At 38.3% G+C, this 23,556-nt stretch overlaps 1 protein-coding gene across 2 annotated transcripts in view; it reads left to right on the plus strand.

The window, feature by feature from the left end:
* The first annotated feature begins 9,983 nt into the window (after positions 1-9,983).
* Positions 9,984-23,556, plus strand: part of LRRC9 (leucine rich repeat containing 9) — a 99,488-nt gene continuing 85,915 nt past the window's right edge. For both annotated transcript variants that reach the window (XR_012494668.2, XM_074327409.2), the window contains exons 1-6: positions 9,984-10,375; positions 17,266-17,347; positions 17,654-17,872; positions 18,821-18,961; positions 19,478-19,541; positions 19,852-19,922. Coding sequence is in view for 1 of the 2 variants with exons in the window: in XM_074327409.2 (XP_074183510.2) it covers positions 17,300-17,347; positions 17,654-17,872; positions 18,821-18,961; positions 19,478-19,541; positions 19,852-19,922 (543 nt within the window). In the remaining variant the exon portion in view is untranslated. The remainder of the gene's footprint in view (positions 10,376-17,265; positions 17,348-17,653; positions 17,873-18,820; positions 18,962-19,477; positions 19,542-19,851; positions 19,923-23,556) is intronic.

Below are 23,556 nucleotides of genomic sequence, written 5' to 3' on the forward strand. Positions count from 1 at the left end.
TACAGCCATCTTAGTGGGTGTGAAGTAGTATCACATATTGGATTTTTTTATTTATTGATGATATTTAGCAGCTTTTCATGTGCCTATTGGCCTTTTGTATATCTTTTTTTGGAGAGATGTCTATTCAGATCCTATACCCGTTTTTAAATCAGGCTATTTGTCTTTTTATTGTTGAATTGTAAAAGTTTTTTTTATATATTCTGGATATAAGTCCTTTATCACATATATGATTTGCAATATGTCCCTCTATTTTTGATTATCCTTTCACTTTCTTGATGGTGTCCTTTGCAGCACAAAAACATTTAATTTTTATGAAGTCCAATTCACCTATTTTATTTTTTGTTACTTGTGCTTTTGGTGTCATATCTAAAATATTATTGCCTGATCCAAGGTCAAAAGATTTACAACTATGTTTTTTTTTTTAAGAATTTTATAGTTTTGGATCTTATTTTTAGGTCTTTTGTCAATTTTGAGTTAATTTTTATATATCATGTGGGTAATGTGTCTTTGTTATTTTGTGAACTTCCTTTTGTGTCCAGTGTTTACTTTTCCAGTCAGACTTTTTTTCCCCACAAATTTGTTAAACACTCTTTGTATCATATTTTTGTCATTTGTGTTGCAGATATTTTTCTGCAACATAATTCTGAAAAATAGTTCTGAAAAATCTTCAAAGACTTCTTTAAAATCACATGGCTAATGCAACTGTAACTAAAGCCTAAGTTTTCTGACTCTAAAATTCATGCTCTCCAACTGAAAAGCCCTAACACAATATAATCAATTTTTCAGTTTGTACGCAATGTCATTAACGAAAGCCTGGCTCACCAGAGCTCAAGGTAAATAAACTACAGAGGTAGTTAAGATTAGTGCCCATAGACTACACCCAACATATTCAGAATTTAAAGCAACATCACCAGCATCAAGACTAAGGACAGGAAAGGTCCAGCGGTCCGGGAGGCAGTCAGAACCCTGGACAGCTCAGTAGCTCCTTAGCAAAAACAAGTTTTCTTCTAACTTTAGACTGCAATCACTGAAACCTCAGATTAGTGGATGACTCGTACTTTTGGGGGTTAGTTCCAATTTGAAGGGCTCTAGCCTGATGCATATGGCCCAACTTCTCCTAGGGAAAAGTGCCATACCATCTTCCAAGGGTCTGTGGTCTTTGTGAAGTAACATGGCCTCATCCTGGAGACTGACAAATATGTTAGGAAATCTCAGGTCCCTGGGGTTTCTTTCGGGTTAGGCTGGCCTGAGGAGAAATATTTTTTCCTTCTTTCCTTTCTTGGAGCTCTTTATCCATAAATCTGCCTTCCCGTCAAATTTAGGGACTAAGCATGAACTCCACTGTAAGTGGGGACCTGAAACAGTACTTGGCAGTGGCTTAAGTTTACATGAGAGTGCAAGGAAAACTGAGAGGAATATTGACTGATATGGAAGGACTCAGAGCCAGACCATATTTATCAGTCCATAAACACCATAATACATGTTTGACCTCTGGTGTCACAGAGCAGATAGGACCACACAAACTCTGTGGCTTGGATGCACTTAGGAACTGTCCTGAGTAGTGATTCACCCGTCCCACTGCAGCCCTATTTGGTTACAGGTGTAAGACAGTGATAAATCAGGCTACGCTTGTCCCGACTGGGAAAATAATCTAAGTGGAGGCCCAGACAAAAGTCCTTAGCATGAACGTCACCCAGGATACCTAGCACATTGTCAGCAAAGAGACAGAAACACTCTGGGTCTGTTTCATTTCACCTGAGGAAATAAGGAAAAGGGAGAACCCTGAACTTTGAAATGGGCACAGCATACTAGAATATCAGTGGAGGAATTAGCCAATTATCTTATGTAGAGAAACAATTCCTCTGCAGAAACATCTAGATACTCTGGAATAATGTTACTCGTCAGCAGAATCATGGCTTCCTGTGTATCTCAACTCTGGAGACTTCAGAAAGATCTTCCTGCTTCCTGCCAAATGTTGCTCTAGCCTGTCACTGGTGTTGGAAAGTCAACATTTTGACTTAATATAAATTTGGCAGATCAGTACTGTTGTAAATGGCAGCCTCCCCAAATAGGTAACTCAGCATTCATAGAGTGCTCTTATCTCATAGTGAATGATCAGACAGCTTTCCTAAGCTGAGCTTAGATTCTGATAAGGGGAGATTGACCCAGCACTCCCCACTGCCCTGGGATGACAGCCTGCAGGATTACAATTGCAGGCACTTCACAGTCAGAGGAAGATGCTTAACTTCCCCAGGGCTGAATACATTTCAGCAAACTGTGAACATGCTCAACAATCCTTGCAGATTGTAATATTGCTACAGAAGTTATCTCTAAGATTGTGAAAATATTGATTTTCTTCTTCAAACTTTTTCATCTTTTCTGAATTTTCCAACAAAAAGAGAAGTTTATGAAAAGTCTCTAAGGTAATCAGACAGCATCCTTTAGATACTAATAAGTTTTGCTTGTAAATTATACATGTAAGGTTATATTAAGCGTCAAAGATTAATTCATGAAAGGAGCACTACAGGTTGTCAGGAAGCCAGAGGAAGACAGGAATTATGCATCTGACTACAGCAAGAAAACCCCATGTATACTTTTTAATGAGTAATGCAGCTCTCATACCTAAATTCAAATTCTTTTACCTGGAAAAAAAAATGAAACTACATACATAGTAAATTACCAAATGAGCATTTTAAGGTAATACATTTTTAAGATAGTTGTAGAAAGAGTGTAATCACAAGGCAAACTGCTTATAATCTGATGATACTGTCCTTTTTGTGCAGGTAGCTATGAAACTAGAACCTCCTACAGACTGTGGATCAAGCTTCTTGATTAGTTCCAGCAACACAACTTATTCAATACATATCCTCTTTATTTGTTCATTCATTTATTGAATACTTCCTCTGTCAGGTTAGGATAGGCTATAATGCAGTAACATACTAACTCTGAAATTTCAGTGGCTCAACACAAGAAAATGTTTCATGAGGTGGATCATAATTTTAAGGTTAGCAGGAACCCTGTCATCATGCTGCCTAAATTTGGACCCCAGCTCTGTCACCGTCTAGCTGTGAGAACTTCGACAAGCTATTCACTGTGCCTGTTTTCTCATCTGCAAAATTGGGATAACGGTATGTTCTCCACAAGACTGTTGTGAAGGTTGAATGACACGATAATGTCAGTGTCAGACACTTAACATAATGCCCGACATATACTAAGTGCTTCATAAATACTATTATGTATTCAGCGCAATGCTTGACACACAGTCAGCACTCAATGGTTCTAAATTATTCTAAAGGGAAAGTTTTTAGTGTTTCTTTGAGATGAGTTTGATCCCATAATAGATATTGGTTTACTTAAAGCCTAACTCACAATGCAGGTGTCCCAACTACCATTCATGAAGGATGGTTTTACACCGTTGTAGAAAGTTGGGCTTCTGAAAACTAAATTATCTTAGAAATAAGGTACGTTTAACACTGCACCTGAGCAGGACACACATAAAGCACAAATGGCCACAGGATTTTAAGTAGCTATGCTGACAGGAACAAAACAGTGAACTAGCAGTGGACACAGAGCCACAGGCCACAATGCCCCAGGTTGGTTAGGAAACGCTAAGAGACAGCAGTGCTGGTCTCACCAGCTGGGTGCATTGCCAGGAGCCAAGTTGTGAACGCGTGAGGGTTGTGAAGACCGATACATGCTAAGAGTTATTTTGGTTCTGTAAAAATAAACTTCTTCCTATATGTTGTGTTAAACAGGGTATTGTTGAATTCTGGGATGTCTTTTTTCTCACTATTTTACATGCACATTTTATAAAAGTGACTAACATATAGTAGATACTTAATACATTCTGGCTAAATAAATGCATGAAGTGTGAGGACACCCACTAGAAGAAGACACACTCAGGATCCTTTAGACTAAGCAAGGTCACCTCCTCCAAGGGACACTGCTTCTCCATACCAGCCCTGAGATATCAACCCAGGGGCTCCACTAGGCACCTCCAGATCTTGTGACAGCCTGGGTCCTGGCTTTGACCTTTATTTTCCTTCTGCAGATGGAGGGATTTGAAGCAGCTTTCAATCCCTGTTTGCCCTGTGTTCTCCCTCAAATATGGCTTCACTTCTGGTGACTTGGCCTTCCCTAGTTTCACTTCAGTCTCCTTCCACCTTGCAAGTCTCCACCCATTTCCCAAATAAACCTGTCACCAGCTCTCCACTCCTTGGCTTCCTACATTCTGTATCTGTCACCCTTGAGACAGAGGCTTTTGTGTAGCTGTGGCATCTGCAGTCTCCGAAGTTAACGTCTCAGGTTCTGTCAATCCCTGCCGACTCTGCCCATTACCCCCAATACTAACACAGGAATACCACTTGGGAATATCCAAGGCCATGTGGAAGGTCATAGCATTCCTAAATATTTTGAAGCCCAGATGCCTTGAAGTCTGAAATATTTTAGCACAGAGGCCTTGAAATTTGGATTTCCTCATAAACCACCTCTTCAGGAGGGTTAGATATTAAAATCTCCAGTGATAATAAATACAGTCTCCTGCTTGGCTATGATGAGGAATCTACAGCTTAACTGGAATAGATTTTGAAGGATGCCCTAGCAGTAGTGGCTGGATGTGGAAGCTTCAGTGTCAATAGCAGAGCCATAGCTACGTTCTGGCCTAGACTGTTCATTTTTTTTTTTTTTAGCTCACTCAGTTTGGAATGGAATAAAACCACTCTAGTGAGTTTAAGAAGTTCTGAATAGTCAGTCCATTGGGCCACCTAAGTGGAGATAGATGTGTTTGTCCAGATTATTGTGCCTACTGATTGGAGCTGACTCAATGCCCCTTAAGTACTAGCTCAGGTGTCTGCATTATTATTCTTAAGCTTGGTGGCTTCCTTAGGGATCATCTTAAACTGATGTACTTAGGCTAACCTGACTCCAGCTTTATCTTCCTCTTTGCATTCAGGTAGGCAATCCACTATGCCATTTCTAAGCCCCAGTTGAGAGGGGAGTGGAAAAAAATCAGCTCTGGTGTCATAAGGTCCCTACCAAAGGATGAATCTCATCACAGAGCAACCCGAGCACCTGCATCTATCACCCTACAGTCCCCCAACAAGTTCGACCAACCTAAGAAGTTTCAGGAACTATAAACTTTGGCTAGTAACTAGGGACCACATCTATTTCTGCTGCAAATTGCCCCCAGTGTAACTGCATTAAAAATATTCCATAGAGCTCCATGCCCACTGCATTCTATGTAGATGACATTCCCAGGAGCCAAACACTGCAGCAGCCTTCATTGCCCCAGTTGAATTGAAACTAGTGGCCAAACTTGAGAATTAGCTACTCATGATAACTATTTCGTTTCACTAAAAAACTGTAACCCTGAGTGTAATAAGTATCCCATTTTTTCCTATAGGTCTTAGAATTTGTGGTCTGCCTCAGAACTGGCATTTTGCTCTTTTACCAAGGCCTATGGTCTTCCTAGACTCTGTCCAGAAACCAGAAACTAAGCAAAGTATTCCTTAGACATGTTGGAAGTATCAAAACTTCCAGTACACTCGCAGTCCCATGGAAATATTCCATGCTGGTGCTGGAAACCCCACTTCTGATGGGGTATGTTCATTCTTCCCAGAATACAGATGCAGGTACTCTGAGACTTTTTTCCCACCAGCTTGTGACAATGCCCCAACAGAGGAACACTATCTTTTCGTATGTGTTGTATTGGGGTGCAATCATATCTGAATGATTGTCACACAACTCCAGGAACCTGACCCATTCTCTCGTACTTGTATGACTCTGAATTGCTGCTAGCCTACTGGCTCTTTGCTGAGCTGGATCAATGCAAATATGAGACTGTAAAGGTCAATTCTCTGGAACTATCTCTCCTGAAGACATTCAAAGATATGCATGATCGGGGTAGGCCACTGAGCTCCAATAGACTCTAGTAAATCTGGTGTTTGTGGAACATTATAGGATAGAATGGGATATAAATGTATATAGTTCCTGCCATATTTCTCCATTATGACTTCCAAGCTTACTAAAATGCTTAAGGAAAACAAGGCAAGCATCATAAAAGACCCAAAAGGCATTTGAAAATCATGAAGATCTACCCTGCATCTATTCTAGTACTACTAGAACCTTTCCTTCCTCAAGCATATGTTCTGAACATGCCATAGAGGAATATTTCTCAAAGTATGATCTAGAGACCAACTGCAACAGAATCACTTGACATTCTTGCTTAATATGGTTGTTCCAGGTATACTGAGTCAGATACACTGGAAACAGGCTCCAGAATACGTAATTAAGTACCTCAAGTTATTCTTATATCCACTAAAATTTCAAAATTATAATTATAGCAGTATACTTCCTAACTGAGCCCTAACTCAGCATTTTTACAAAACTATTCCAAAAATTTACCATTCCCATCCCCTGTCCCACCCAATCACCCAGTCAAAGTTATATGATATGGGAGAGGAAGTTCTTGACCACTAAAGCAACAGAAAGCTTGAAAGCATTATTTAAAAGAGGGCGCCAGTTATCACTTATGCCAAAAATGGGCTATTGCAATCTAGAACAGCATCCAATTGTCCAAAGATTAAGCCAAAGGTCAATTCATTGGTTCTAAGCCTCTCCCAGTGCCAACTGCAGGGCAGGTTAGGCCAAGTAGAGACAGCAGAGAACAGTTAGCCATGGACAACATAGTCATGTAGGTCAGGGAGAAGTATAGGTCAGAAAGACTGGTGGAACTGGGAGCATTTAATGCTAGAAGGTAGCTGTTTGGATATTTATAGCAAGGTGTAATGCTAGGAGAGGTAAGACAGAGTGGGTGAGGAGATACTGAGGATACTTAGGGCAGGAAGAAGACACTGACGATACCCAGCAGAAGAATTCAAGCAACAGGCTAATCTAGTAAAGGCAATATTGACAGACACATCAAAAACAATGTACAAAGACAGGTACAGAGATAAATGCATAACTTGAGGTTTATAAGATACATTAGATTGGTACCTGTGGTTGGGGTGGGGGTGGGACTGGAGAAAAATTGGAGATAAAAAAACAAAAAATACCAACAAACAAAAAACAAGTGCTTAATATGGACAAATGATAATATGCTGTGTGACCTGAGAAATACATTCAACTTTTTGAGGCTGAGGTGCAAATAAAAGACACAAAGGAAAGGAGGTAAAGAGGAAAGAATTCTCCATGCAAAGAACTGGTCAGCTTTCTAGTGAATTAAGACTACCATCACTGCTTAAATTCATTGTCCCTCAATTTGCTACCTTAGAGCTAAATACAAATACAACTCGGACGGTAAAATGAGGAGGTTATATTGTCTAAGAGCCAGTAAGTGCCTCTTCACAATTCCATTCTGGCTGCCTTTTAAGAAAAGCCATTAATTATATATCAACAAATCATGGATAAAGACTATTTAACTTTTTTTAGATAGACCAATTAGAAATAGCGTTCTGTTTGTCTAATTAAAACTTTATTTCAGAACACTCCTAACTTTTAATTGAATAATATATATTCACTGTCAGACATTAATAATAAGAGGGCTTCTGCTGATGAATTTAGAAGAGCCACGTAATTCTCTCTTCCACTGCCAAAGTAAATCCTAAATTGTGCTGCATTCCTTCTTTATGCTATATCAAATTCAAATGTGTGACATATAATTTTTAGATAGTCTAATGAAATCATTAGCTGGAAAGTATTCATTTGTATAAGAATCAAATGTCAGCAAGAATATAAAAATTAAATTAGCATTTGAAATCCCTAGACTTTTGGTTCTCTGGAATTAAAGGCATTGCAAAGCCAAATTGTCACTTAAATGTCTTCACAGTTCTCTACCAATAAGGGTAGGGCTTTTGGGAAAATAAATTTAACAATTAATTAAAAAGGTTTTAATTAACAAATTATTATGCAACTCATGGTTTTATTTAGGTCTGTAAAGTCACCTCTATTTTGTTTTAAATGGTTTTTCTTTAAATCAGGCAGTGATGCAGTAAGTTTGCTATAATCAGTGGTAATATACCTTCCCAATTGTTTTTACATTCAAGATAACTTTACCCATAAATAGATATAATTTGCCTTTGTCTAGGAGTATGAACAGAGAGATGAAAGAAATGAAGTCTTATTTCACTTAGAATATTTAATTTTCTTTCAGTGTTTTCAATTTCCATTGTTTCTTGTACAGACAGACAAAACCTTATCATAAAGAAACTTTAAAGTGAGAAATGGAGATTAACCAGACTGATCTCTACTTTTGTATTCCTCCTATGGCTTTTAACTGTAATCACCGTTTGCTCTAAATTCCATCTAGAATATGTTAACAACATTCTTCCTTAAAGAATTACTCAGGACAAAGGCTTTAGTTTGGCAAGTCACCAATGGTTATCAGTTTACAGCTATACAGGAACTCAGACTCAATTTCTGGCTTGCCAAATCCTTGAGCTGAACCTAGAAATAATATTGTTAAAGTTACTTGTTTATGTAATATAAAGAAACTTGTGTGTTAGCTCTCTCCCAGTCTTTTACTGGTTAGGAAAGTCACAATAGATTTCTAACAATATACTTTGACAATCTCTACAGTTTTATCCAAAAGAGCTGCATCCCCAAAATGAGAAGCTTCATGTAGATAATTCACTTACTTCACTTCTAATCCAACTTCTTAATCTAAAAGGTTAGCTCTCAAAACTATCATATTCTAGTCTTTATACTCTAAGATAAAAATTTGCCCAGATAAGTCATCTTGTTCAACTAGATCATTTATTTTTAATTAATCAATTAATGAAAGATGGAAACTGAAATTCCTGGGAAATAAAAAATGTAGAGGGAAGAGGATGTATTATAGAACTGTACACCTGAAACTTATATAATGTTATTAGCCAATGTTTATCTTTTTCTATGTTTATATGTATGTTTACAATAGTCAATAGTACAGATAATATTATTGGAATCATGACAAATATGTTGAATTATTGGTAGTTGTTACATTAAAGGAAATATTTTTTTAAAATCTGCATTCCTGTATTTTTCTTGAGAAAGTGTAACAGTTTAAAACTAGTCCATTGAACGAGGTGGCCATCTAGTGACGGAAAAGAGCACTGCCGACCCTAGTTCCCATGAATTTAATGTCATCAGTATTTCTACACAAACTGAATCACAAAAACTACAGTAACGCTGTCCAACAGAAACATAATAGAAGTCACACATGTAATTGAAAATGTTCTAGTCAACGTTTTTAAAAAGTGAAAAGAAACAATAATTTTAATCCACTTTGATTGAACCCAATATATCAAAAATATTATCATTTCAACATGTAATCAATACAAAAATATTTTCTTTCATATTAAGTCTTCAAAATACTATGTGTATTTTGCAGCACATCTCAATTCGGACAAGCCACATTTCCAATGTCCAACAGCCACACGTGTCTAGTGGCTACCATACTGGACAGCGAAGATCTAGAGAATGAAATGAGTACTGCAGTCCCTTTGATTTGCCTTTTACTAAGTTCACTCATTTCTCAGCCCTTCTGCCCACTCTTTTCAAAGTTCCTCCTTTTCCCTTTTTAAATTCGACTTTATTTTTTTTTTTCCTCCTGAACATTTTAGAATACTTAAACGGCCCCCAAAAGCCTGTCCGAGAACAAAAAGACCCATGGAGGGGACACATCTTTTCTCAGAAGGGTACCGGGCGTGCGTTTGCCTGCTGGTCCTTGGAGTAGGCTCGCTCGGCGCTCGCGGCTTCGGGCGGCGGTCAGCAGCATTCCGGGACGGCGCTAGCGGCCGGCCGCCAGAGGGAAGCCACGCCCCGATCAGGGCCCGTCACGGTCGCCCGGCCGCCTTGTGACATCACAGCACCACGCCTAGCGAGGGTTCAAGTCCAGTAAAGCGCTGCGCTTCCAGGCCCCGAAGGTGAAGATTTACAATAGGAGAGAGCCGGGACTGGAGGAGGCAACGACTAGCTCCCCGCCACCATGCCCACAGCTCGTTGCTTCCCGTCAGGTCCTCTGGTCGGGCGAAAGCAGGTGAAACGTTGCGCGCATGCACTGAATGACCCGCGGGCGGAAAGCGCCACACGATTTCCAAAGAGCTTCGGCGGGGTCTTCCGGGCGGACCCCTACCTCTGCTGATTGGTTGGAGGTTGACGCCACGTGATCCAGAAAGGGCTCGGCCGCTTCTTTCCCCGCCCCTTTCATCCCCACCCCCCTAGGTCGCCGCAGGCTGAGCGGGTTTCCTAGGCAACCGCAGCGGGTAGTGTGTACACTTCAGGTCCCGGGCTAGAGAGGGTATCGTGCCTGCTGTTGCAAGCCAAGGATTGAGAGGTCGGAGTGAACTCAGCTTTCTCTCTGGGATTGTCCCGGAATCCATCCTGTCTCTGGGATAAGGTGAGTGTCTGTCACCTGGTGGCCTTCGGGTGTACACTATGTGTAGCCAGGCCCTAGATAGTCTTTGCTCCCCTCTGTCTGTCTCCGGCCGCACCAGGAGGAAGACAGGAGAGAAGCAAAGTGAGGTGCAATGGAGATAATGGCTTTATCTGAGGCTGTCAGTGAACCTCGCAAAGTTTAAGAGTTGGAGGAAAAGGAAGGTGGTCTTTAGTGCACAGGTTAAGGTGCTCCTTGGCCAAACTTGATACTGCTCACCTGAGCGGGGAAGGGCATTCACCCCCTCCGTGATAAGGGATGGAGTCTGATCCCTTTATACCCAAGGGAGGAAACAGAGGTTTCTAGCTTGTAGAAAAGAAATTTGATTTTCTCAGAGTGATACCCTTCCCAGCTCTCATGGTAGACAGAAACGCGGTCTCTTACACTCCCATTATCATAATACTCTGATTGGACATGTATAGCTAGTACTTCTTTAAGTTATACTATAAAGGACATTGTGATATGACAATTAATTCAAACCATTTCAACAAATTTTATCAAACACCAAGCATGTGCCAAGCACTGTGATATGTTCGTCATCACCGCCTTCGATGAACATGTAACCTGATAGGGAGGAAAGACCTGCAAGCATCACAATACATTGGGACAGGTGCTATACAGAGAGCATTTGCAGACCTTAACAGGAGTCGAGGAAAAGAAGGATTATAATACTACAAGAGAGAATTAAAGTCTTCACACCCTTAATGTAAATCTTTAAGGATGTATGGAGGATACCATAAACTCAAGGGAAAAAGACATTTTGGGTGGGGAAACAGCATATGCCAAAGTACAGAAATATTCCAGCATGTTCGGAGAACTATATAAGGTGTGATCAAACAATACAGTGAATATTTAAATAAAACAAAAATTTATTATAGTAAAAGACACATTGCCATTTATCCCCCTTAAGTACTCCCCCTTGCATCAAACACACTTATCCCATCATTCTTGCCACTGTCTGAAGCAGTTCTGGAAGTCCTCTTTTGTGAGTGTCTTTAGTTGCTCTGTCGTGGCTGCGTTGATGTCCTGAATCATTTTCACTTTGGGGAAAAGCCAGAAGTCACACAGTGCCAGATCCGGTGAATAAGGTGGATTATGGACACACCGTAATGTTCTTATTTGACAGAAATTGCCATACCAGAAGCGATGTGTGACACCTCGCCTTTCAGTTGTGATCAAAAGATATGGGGAATGCTGCTGCCGAATGCCATCCAACGGGAAGGCAGGGATCCTCAATACAGGAATTGGCACATCGAACCTTAGTAAGACAGTGTGACAACTTTCAACTTGTTTGGTGCAGTCAGTTCGGTGTGAGCTACGGTTGAGAGAAGGTATGTTTTCAACTGTGCCACAAATCATCCCCCATCATGACAACGCTCCGTGTCACACATCGCTTCTGGTATATGGCAATATCTTTCAAATAAAAACATTATGGCGTGTCCTCATCTACCTTATTCACCAGATCTGGCACCATGCGACTTCCGGCTTTTCCCCAAAGTCAGAATGATTCAGGACATCGAGGCAGCCACTACAGCACAACTAAAGACACTCACAAAAGAGGACTTCCAGAACTGCTTCAGAAAGTGGCAAGAACAACGGCATAAGTGTGTTCCAAGTGAGGGGAAATATTTTGAGGGGGATTAATGGCAATGTGTCTTTAACTATAATAAATTTTTTTAGAAAAATGTTTTGATCACACCTCATAGTTATGACCAGAGCCCGGGGTGCTCTGGGGAGTTTGTGATTGATGAGCTTGTGGGGTAGGTAGGAGTCAGAGCACAGAGACCATGAATACCTTCCTGGGAGAATAGCGTGAGCAGATAGATTTACCTTTCAGGAAACTGACTGTCACAGTAGTGTAGAAGATGGATTGGAGGGAAGTAGGATAATAGGGAGGGCATCCAGTTAAGGTGAAATGATTAAGGCCTGAAACCAAGGCAGAGGCAACTGGAAGGGAGAGGAGGAAAAAGTGTGATTGGCATTTAAGAGGCATATGCAGAAAGATTTAACGAGTGAGTGAACATGGGGGGAAAGAGTAAGAGTGGTTGAGGGTAAGTCCAGGTTTCTGACTTGGATGATTAGAAAGATGTTGTCATTTACCAAGATAAGGCATACATTAGGAGAAGCAGGCTGCCTGGAAAATATAATAAGTTCTGTTTTGAACATACTGAATTTTGAGATGCCTGTGACATATTCAGATGGAGTTTTCCATGTGGGTAGTTGGATTTGTTGTACAGGAAAGAGGAAGATAAAGGTTAGTAATTTTTCTCCAAGAATGAAACAATTGATCAGAAAAGTAGGTTTGAAATAACAAGTAGAGCGAAGCCAAGGAGAAAAAGTCAAACCAAAGAGGAAAACTTAAAGAAGAGAGTCATCGGCATTGTCAAATGCCATGTCAAGGTCAAGTTGAGAGCTGAAACATGTCCAGGGTCTTTGGCAATTAGAAGATTACTGTTGACCTTGGTAAAAGAAATTGCAGTGGCCTGAGGTGTCCCCAGTTAGATTGCAGTGAGTTGAGAACTGAAGGGAGGTAATGAAGTATTGCTAATGACTTACTAGAAGTTTCTCTGTAAAACAAGCTATTCATAGAGTACAGGACAGGAAGATTTAAAAAAAAATTTTTTTAAATATAGGAACAACCTAACATTCATATATGGAGAGAAAAGAGACCCTAGAGAAGAAAATATTGGAACAAGTGAGAGGAGTAAAATTTGACAGGTCAATGTTCTAAAAGAGACTTAAGAGGATGGGATCAGTACACAGGAAGGGAGATTCATTTTGGACAAGAGAAAGAATGCTTTTACTAAGACAGAAAGAGAAAGAAATACATTTTTAGGAGCAAAGAGAATTTAAGAAGTGCATATATGACGGCATCACAGTTCTCTTTGAAAATAGGGACAAGATTATTTGCTGAGAAAGAAAGAAGAGTGGTGGAAGTTTAGAACAGTCCCTGTGTCATGAGTCCCAGAGCTATAGCTCTAGTCCTACTCTCCCTAGGAGAGGAAGTTGAAGAAGAAAATATAAAATGTCTGTTGAAGATCCAGCTGAAGTTAGAGGCCATGCGTTTGTAGAGACTTCAACCCCATGCTGGTTATGTGAAATCTTCCAGCAGCACTCTAGAGCAGAGAGGAGGGGTGACTAAACCAACGCAAGATTTGAGATTTGAAGGATGAAATCTATAGAAGCTCCTGGTGGTTTCCTTATAAGCATACAAGGCTTATAAGCATACAAGGCTTAAAAGTACCAGGAAGATCCAGGCTTCTCATAATTTAGATTTGTGCAAATTATAAAATTTGGAGTTTTTTAATTTTGTTTTGCTAATTAACTATTGAATTAGAACAAGACTTTTCCTAAATGAGGGCATTGATGAAGGGAAAACATGGTGAAGTGAGAGGTAAGGTTGGTATCCTAAATATGGATATTTATCAAGAAAAAGTAGTCTTCTTAAATATTAATGCATGGGGAGCTATGCCTTGTTCTCGAAGAAGATCAGCACTGCCAAGATGGAAGTTCTTCCTAAATTAATCTTTACAATGGAATCTCAAAACCACATGTGAGTTTTTAAAAAAATCTAATACAAAATAACAATAAATCTTACTTGGAAAAATGAATATGAAAGAGTAGCCAGAAATTTTCCAAAAAAAGAATATGAGGTTGGAATTCACAGTATAAACCACAGTAATTAAAACAGGATAATACTACAGGAATAGGCAGTGCTAAGGGAGAGCACAGATTAGAAAATCCAAAATTAGACTCAAGTATATGATAATTATGTGATAATTTAGTGACTAACAAAGGGAACAGCTAATTTCTTCTGGAATAGATATCTTGGACATAGACTAGATACATTGGATCACCATATGGTGACTGAGGGAGAGCGGGCATTGAGGGCAGGCTTTAGCCCTTATGTGGTGGTGGGCAGGCAGGGTTTTCTTTAGTGTTCACAGACATTGATGCAGGGGCTTCTTTCAGGTTGTTTCTTGGTAAGTGCTCCCTTGCCTGGCCACTCCTACAGCTTATGCTGTAATATCTGGGGGCTGTCCAAGAACGGGGCTATGAGACAGTTGCAGGGGAAGCAGGGAAGGAATGATCCATATTACTTTCAGGATAGATCCATCACCTAACTAATCACCATCCCGACTACTCAGCCACGATTCTCTCTCACTTATTTTGTTACAACTGTCCCTTAACTAGTCTCCTTGCTTTTGCCCTTGACACCTACAAGTCTGTTTTCAGAGTTGCTAGAGTGATCCTTTCCTAAACCTAAGTGAGCCGGTGTTACTCTTCCACTCAGAATCCCCATATACCTTTCCATCTTACTCATAATAAAATCCAAAATCCTCACAAGAGCCTACAGATCACAAGAGGGCACATGATCTGGCCCCGCAATACCTCTCTGACCTCATATCCTACCAGTCCCCGTTTTCCTTGCTATGCTCCAGCCAGATGATTTTCCTTGCTATTCTGCAAACATGCCATGTATACTCGCACCCCATTATTTTGCATTTGCTCTTCCCTCTGCCTGGATGTATTTTCCCCAGATTTCCTCATAGCTTACACACTCTCATTTCCTTCACCTTTTTGCCCAGATGCCACCTTATCAGAGAAGTCTTCTCTTTCCTCCCCCCCATAATCCTCTGACTGGTAGATATTAGTCCCTCAATACATCTATTAATGAGTGAATGAGTGAATGAACAGAGAATCCAGTGTAGTAGGATAATTATCTGGCCATATTTTTCTTTGTGATGCTAATTGGGTTCCCTTCCCTCCTCGAATCAGCATGGTGGAACAATGTCCCCAGTTTACAAAGCCTGAATACAAATACAGACCGGGTGCAATACTCTGATATAGATCTCAAAATCCTTTGATTTGGTCCCTTTTGACGGTCCACAGCCATCCTCTTCTCAATCACTGTTGTTCTGAGTTTGGGGATTTTTCAACATAGTTTTGTAAAACTTATTTCTCTAGTACCTTGAATTTTGGGGGCTGGTTTGTACTGATGGGCTTTCCTCTTAGTCTGATGCTGTCTGCTTCATTTTCCTTCAAAAGACCTTTTGAAACATTTCTGGCAATTAATGCTCTTTTTCTAACACTACTATACATTTCTTTCTTATTTTCACATTTCCGTAGTTATTCAAGTAGGATTTGGGGAAAGAATTTTAGGTAAATGCGTGGACACAAGTCACCATCTTTTTGCCTTATAATTTTAATTTATATTTATATGTATACCTGCAGCTTCTACCACTGTCCCCTTTGTTTACTCCTTTCCAGCCACTCTGGTCCCCTCATTGCTCCTTGATTATACCCAGCACACACTCACCTTAGGGCCTTGGCACTTGTTGGAATATTCTTGCCCCATGTGACTTCATGGCCCATTTCCCACATTACTTTGCATAAAGGAATAAAAGTGAGCCTACAAGTACTTTTTAAATAAACATTTAAATGAAATTTCATTTAAGTATAATATATACTATATATATTATAGATATAGATATGTATATATATTATATCACACATATATAATAGATAATAGATAAATATATATTTATATCACACAAATCTTAGCAATCTAATTTTATTTTCTCAAAGTGAACATATCCCTTTAATCAGCAGCCAAATAAAAAAATATGTCTTCATCAGCACTCCAGAGCCCCTCTTTTATTTCCTCCTAGTCATTCACCCCTGGAAGGTAACTGCTATCCTGACTCCTAATACCACAGATTAGTTGTTTTCAAATGTTATATGAATGGAGTCACGCAGTATGTTCTTAGTGCATGGCTTCCTTTGCTCAGCATTGTGTTTGTGAGAATCATCTATGTTGGATGAAACAATAGTTTCTTTCTCATTCCACTCCTAGGTAAAAACCCAGTAGAAATGTGTACCTATGTCCAGTATAATAAAAATATTCAGAGAAGCACAAATTAGCTCCAATCTGGAAACAGTCCAAATGTCAACCAATAATACAATGAATAAATAAATGGTTATATATTCATATTATATACATCACTAAACATGCTTTTTAAAAAGCGCAGGTTTTTTCTTTTTCCTTTTTGCCTTGATCTAGGCCCGTCCAACTTGTCATGCCTATTATAACCACATCAGCTGTCACCTGCATCTCAGGTTAACTCATATTAACAACTTAGTATGTATCTTTCCATATTTTCTCCTTGCATAATCATACACACACACACACAATCTGTGGGGGAGTTATTGTAAAAAGTGGACTCACAATATACACCATTTCTACATCTTGCTATGTCATGTCATAATATTAAAACCAGGATTCCTATATTTTTTAAAAATTACATGTCTGCAAATAATGTAATGAAAATATTAAAAATTATGAAAAACTGACTTAAATTTTATTGAAGCTATTTATGTATTAATCAGTTCATATCATCTAAAGTGAAGAAGTTGGCTAATTCATTTGAATAAAGTTTATTACCATGCCAGGTATGTTTCTAAGCCCCTTTTTTTCTGTCTAAGTACACTTAGAGAACTAAAAGACATGAACTAGGGACGAGGTAAGGATGTAGATGAGAGATAGCTATTCAAGTGGTAAAGGCTCATCATGTGGAAGAAAATTATACTTGTTTTATTTGAACCCAGAAGGTAGAATGACAAGTGGGCAGGAGTTATGGAGAGACAGAATTAAATTCAGAATAAAAAATAACTTTCTAACAGAAAACTTCAGAAATGGAATAGACTGTTTTGGGGGCCAGATACTTGGTAATGTACTATGTGAAGATTTCAAGCCACAGGTGGACAGGTCCACCAACGTAGCTTTAAGATTGCTTTCGATGTGGAATGATATAACCCTAGTATTTATTTCAATTTTTTATTTTCCCTAATAGATAATATTATTATGACCCTTATTTTTAATGGAAGATGATTGAACGTGAAAACCCAGATCAAGAAGAAATAATTAAAGAACTGGTGAGTCAAAGCCAAATTTCTTTTCTACCGCATTTGAAAAAATATTAAATGGAACATTTTACATTCCTTTCTGGAGCTTACCTAGAGATTTCTTCTACTGCATGACCTTTGAAAGCAGAGGAAAAAATCATATATATACAACAACTTTCATTTTTGTGAGAGTGAAAAATGCATCAGTGCAATTGACTGTTTATAATTTCTAATGGCAAAAAAAATTTTTGATTTTTGTTTTAGCCATTTTTTTCATTTAAAATTTTTTTTTATTATTTTAAGTAGGTAATAACCTAATTTCTTTTTTGAAAACAGTGTTTATGCAATGGTCTATCTTATGAGGTGGTTGGACAAGAAGGATCAGATACTTCAAAACTGGAGATGTTTTTCTCAGGGTATCCTCGTATAGTCGGATTATCATTATTTCCTAGTTTAACAAGTCTCACAATTGTTGCTCAAGATATAAAAGAAATTTCAGGATTAGAGATTTGTTTACAACTCAAAGAGCTTTGGATTGCCGAATGCTGTCTAGAGGTAAGTCTAAACATACAAGTTTACGTGAAATATTTTATGCTGAATTCTTTGTATTTGGAAACATAATTCATTGAAATATATGCTTGAGACATGGATCAAAACAGATAAATGGGGAGAGGGTAAAGAGGCTGTATATGATGCATTGCAATAAAACCTTTTATCCATTCAATAACAACAACAACAAACCCCCCCCCAAAAAAAAAAACACAGATGAATGGGCAAAAGAAATAGATGTATACAAAGGAAAAAATAGAATTAAAAAATTAAAACATAGACATATACTACTTTTTAGTAATCAAATCAGATCAAATAATACCCAGTATTGCTTAGTAATGAAATTGGTTCACTTAGACACTATTGGTTGTGTGAAATTGTGACATTTATATTGAAAAACAATATTGTGAAATGTATTAAGAGCCAAAGAAGTATATATCATTTAATTCAGAAATCCCTATTCTAAAATTTTATCCTAAATAAGTAATTCACAAGCAGAAAACAACGGTATGCATTAAGTTATCTGTTGCATTTATTTATAATAGCTAAAATTTGAAATATAAATATATACCTGTAGGGTTGTTTTTCAAAAAAATGATTATAAATGCCATGAAATATTTTGTATTTATTAAATATTACAATTTGAATGTTATTGAAACATCTTAGATGGTCTTAAGTTATAAAAACTCACAAAATTGTATAGGTATTATGACTAAAAAAATAGGTATAAAAGTAATTAAAATTTAAAGAGAACATGAAAATTGAAAATAGCTGTATTTAGGTAGAGAGATTATACGTTTTTTCTTTTAAAAATAGTTCACTTTGCTGGGTATTAATTTTGTAATACTCTATGATTTTTAAACAAAAATGTATTTAAAATCTACTTCATTAAAAGGATTAATGACAAAACATAAGCTAACACTATTCAGTCTGCTCTTTTTTTTTTTTTAACAGAAAATTGGAGGTCTTCAAGAATGTAAAAATTTAGAAAAACTGTATTTATATTATAATAAAATTTCCAAAATAGAAAATCTAGAGAAATTATTGAAATTGGAGGTTCTTTGGCTGAACCACAATGCAATTAAAAATATTGAGGTAAGATAATTTCATTGATTTATATGTGAAGTTAATTACTACTTGTGGTGTTTAAACCATGATATCCATGATCATATTATGCTTATGGGCCAAAATAGTCATGATTAGTTGAATTATTGTTGTTAAGAAGACCTAACATGGAGAACTTCATATACATCGTTTTCTGTACTCCTCACACAAAATCTGAGAGGTAAGGTGTTATTTCTTCTTTGGAGATTTTTTAAAAATGAGGTTTAGAGAAGTTTTATATATAACTTGCCTAAGATTATAAACACACTTGTGTAATGTGTTTGTTTTCCTGTTCCTCTTCCTTTTTTCCTCTCCACTCCCCTCCCTACTCCCTCCTCCAATAATTCTCTCCAGTTTTTGGAGAAACAAAGATGGCTTCATAGAGGCACTCACTTATTTGTGTGCTCAATGCTCAGAATACCTAGTGTACTAACAAGATTGATCAAATGGTTTATAAATATAGATATTAATGATTTCTCCTAAGTTATATATTGTCTAAATTTTTAGGGCTTGCAAACTTTGAAGAATTTAAATGATCTCAACCTTGCTGGAAATCTAATAAGCATCATTGGTACGTGTTGTTTCATTTGGAATGTGAGCTAATGCTACAATAATATTTTATCAATATAAAAAGTACATGTCTTTCTTTTATACTTTTTGTATGATATCTTTGCAAAGCATTTCTAAATCTTTATAGGATGTGATTATATGATGTGAATATATCACTCATTAATCAGTGGTTACTAATTATAGTGTTATTATTAGTCTTATTTACATGCAAGAAATGATGGCCATACACAACTCAGAAATATGAGGGAATATGAACAGGAGGTAGAACAAGAAATTTAATTTTTCTTTTGTCTTGTTTTTTTAAATTAAAGGTCGATGTCTTGATCCCAATGAACAACTGGAAAGGTTAAACCTTTCCGGTAATCAGATATGTTCTTTCAAGGTATGTTAAAGTGGAATAATTCATTTTTATTTATTAACCTGGATCATGAACCATGTTATTGCAAAAAAAAAATGAACTAAAGAGCCCCCTTTTAAGAAATAATTTAATTTTTTGGATTACACAATACTCCTGGAAATTTGAGAGTCAGCCTACTAAATTGGCCCTAATGACCTGACACTATTAAAATCAAACAAATAACTACTTGGCTTTAGGATAGCACTTTCTAGTTTTCTTCCGATCTTCCTTGGCTATACCTCTTCAGTTTTTTGGTTTTCATCTTCTCCTAACATCTAAAAAATGGACTCCTCCAGGTCAATCCTGGGATCTTTTCTCATTTCTATCTGCTTTTATTCTCGAAATAATCTCTTTATGTCTTATGACTTTAAATACCTTTTATCTACTCATTACTCCTAAATTGGTATCTCTACTTTCCCTAACAGGTCCCCCAAACTACAGATGTCTCCTATCCTATCTCAAATTGATTTCGCCTCCACTAAACCTTCTCCTGCCGCCTTCTCTACCTCTCTAAATGGCACCTCTATTCTTCTAGTAACTTAAGCCAAAATCCTTAGAGTCATTTTTGACTCCTTTTATTCCTTCCTACTCCACATCCAATCCATCGGCAAATTCTATTGACTCTATCTTTAGAATACGTCCAAAGTCTGACCATTTCTTACCACCTGCATCACTACCAACCTGGTTTAAGACACTATCATCTCTAACCTGCATTACTGACAAAAATAAAAAAGCCTCCTAAAACGTCACCCTGTGCTTACCCTTTCACTACTATCAGTCTGTTCTCCACACAGCAGCCCACTCCTTTAAAAATATGTCACATCAAATCACTCTTCCTCTCAAAACCCTCCCTTGGCTTCTCATCTCTTTCAGAGTAAATGCTAATTCTTACAATGGCCCACAAGACTCTAAATAATCTAGTTCCCCAACTGTCTCTCTGACCATAGCTTCTACCACTCTTCCCTTTGCCTACTGCATTCCAGCTGCTCTGGTCTCCTCACAATTCCTTGCACACACTCACCTCAGGGCCTTTGCACTTGCTGGAATGTATGGGATATTTCTTCGTGGCTCATTTCCTCATTTCTTTCAGAACTTTGTTCAAATATTATGCTCTTAGTGATGCCTTTTCTGCCCAATTTAGGTGAAAAAGCAACCCTACTACCCTCCCCACTCTGAAGCACTCTCATCACTCTTTCCCTGTTTTATTTTTCCTCTTGGCACTTACCCACCTCCCTTACTAGGATACAAGCTCCATGAGTACAGGAACTTTGCCTGTTTTGCTCACTGCTATATCCACAATGCTTAAAATAGTACCTGCCATATAATAACTCTCAATAAATACTTGTCAAGTACTTGAATAAAAGAGAGAAAACTGAAAGACAATGTTTATGGCATATAATGTGGGTGAAAACATGGCATTCATAATTTTGACAGTGTCAGATTGAAGGTGCATATTCAAACACTTCCTCTTGACAGTACTGAAGAAAGATGAGTAAATTTATAATAGAAATAATTTTGAATTAATCAGTATTAAAATAGGCATTCTTTTACTCAGAGAAGACTATAAAACACCAAAAAGCTGGGGATGAGGCAGGATATTAAAAGCACTTTAAAAAGAGATTTAAACAAAATTTTATTTTCTTGGTCAAAATCAAGCGGACATATTTGATGTGAACCTTGAAGGGGTGACAGAATTTCAACAGGCATTTTAGGAGGCTCTTCTAGGCAGTGGCAGGTAGGCATTCTAGGATGGGGAGAATAGTATGTACAAAGGTGTGAGATAAGAAATCAAAGGGTATATGTGAGTAATAGCAGGAGAGATCAGAGGGAGCTAGGAAAGAAAAACTCAGAATACTGTGGGAGGTAATCTTTAAACTAATATATAAGACATGAGTAAGGAGTTACCTAGTGAAAGAGCGTTCGGGCAAAGGTGTGAAGGACCTAAGTGGTGGAAAGGAGCATAGCAAATTCAAGAAACTAGAAATCCTGTGTGGCTGGAATAGAGGAAGGAAGAGAATCATGAGTTGAGACTGAGAAGATAAGGGTAGAATGCTGGGAGGATAAGGGGTTTCCCTGCCAAGAAGCCATGTAGAAGCTTATCTCACCCTTGCTAGCCATGGCAGCCTTCTGGTGGTGAGGAGTATAGACTACACAGGCAGAAGTACCTGTCAGTTTTGCCCAAAACCAGAGGCAGCATAATACGGCCGTAACGTGAAGTTTAAGAGAAATAATAATGTAAAGTTCTTAGAATAATGACTAGCCCATGGTAAGCACTCAACAGAGATGCTATTGTATTATTATTACTATCACTTTAATTATGTCAATCTCATCAAAAAATGGGGATAAAAATAAGGTTATTGTGAAAAGTCATTGTATGACATGATGTTAAAAAGGCTCTTTATAATAACAATGTCTCTTTATCATTAAAAAAATGGAAGGTGATTCACAGCAACTTTTACTATTCTCATATTTGGCATGTTCCTGAAACACTATTATCTTGAATTTTGTCTCTAACCTTTCCATCCACCCCACAAAGATACTATCCTGGTAGTGATGGAATAACTTCCGTGGCACTTTCCATCCATACCAGGTACCCCAACACTGCTTTTCAGTGGTGAAAATGACTCCAGTGTCACCTGACTTTTGTGTGTAAGTGGGGGGGTTCCTGTGTATGACTTCAAAGTGCAGCATCTCCTAGCCCAGACTGGTGGTCAAATTCAACATAGCTCCCAGCAATCAAAGGGTGTCTTTACTCATCGGAACAATCCGCGGTTTGCCTTCCTTGTTCCTGCAGAATTTGACCCAATAATTCTCGGCACAGCTCGGTCCAGAAATTTCCCTTTCAGAGCAACTCTGCCTAGTCCCACTCCTGTCATGGGTCCTGACAGTGAGCCAAGTTCTCACTTATCCAGAGAGAGTGGACACACGTTGGCCACCGGACCCTGTCTTACTTTGTACTCTGGCAGCCTGACTTCACTACTGGCTTCCCCACTCCATTTGTACTTTATCTTCAGAAGTAATGTCTCCTGGTCCTTGCTTTGGATTTCCCTTAACTCCCCTAACTAACATTGCATCCTTGCAAGTCCAACCCCACCATAGCACTCTTCTACTCCAAGAACCATCCTAATAATGCTGCTATTGAGGGAGAGGTGAGGATGTCTTGGAGGTTGGTAGAAAGTAATAATCATTTGATTCAATTCACGTATTTACTTAGTGCCTCCTGTTACCAAATACTGAATGCTGGGAATGCAGTGTTAAACAGGACACAAACCCTGCTCTCAGTTTATCTCAGGTATTGGCTATTTTTTTCTATAAAAGACCAGATAGAAAATATTTTAGACTTTGTGGGACACATATGGCCTGTGTCGTATATTCTTCTGTATTTTATTTCCAGCACTTTAAAAATGTAATCACCATTCTTAGCTCGTAGAGTGAGGGCCAAAGCCCACATGGACCCTTGGCTTACAGACTTGTGGGTCCACAAGCAGGTAGGCTGTGGTAAATTGTATCACAAAGGTAAGCCCAGTGGCTAAGAGAATTCATAGGAGGAGCATCTATCCCAAGCTTGGGCAATGAAACAAAGCTCCCAGAGAAGATGATTCCTAGGTTGAGTCTTAAC

Source organism: Rhinolophus sinicus, chromosome 3 (genome assembly GCF_057876585.1).
Source record: "Rhinolophus sinicus isolate RSI-liver-muscle chromosome 3, RSI-T2T, whole genome shotgun sequence".
Lineage (NCBI taxonomy): Eukaryota > Metazoa > Chordata > Mammalia > Chiroptera > Rhinolophidae > Rhinolophus > Rhinolophus sinicus.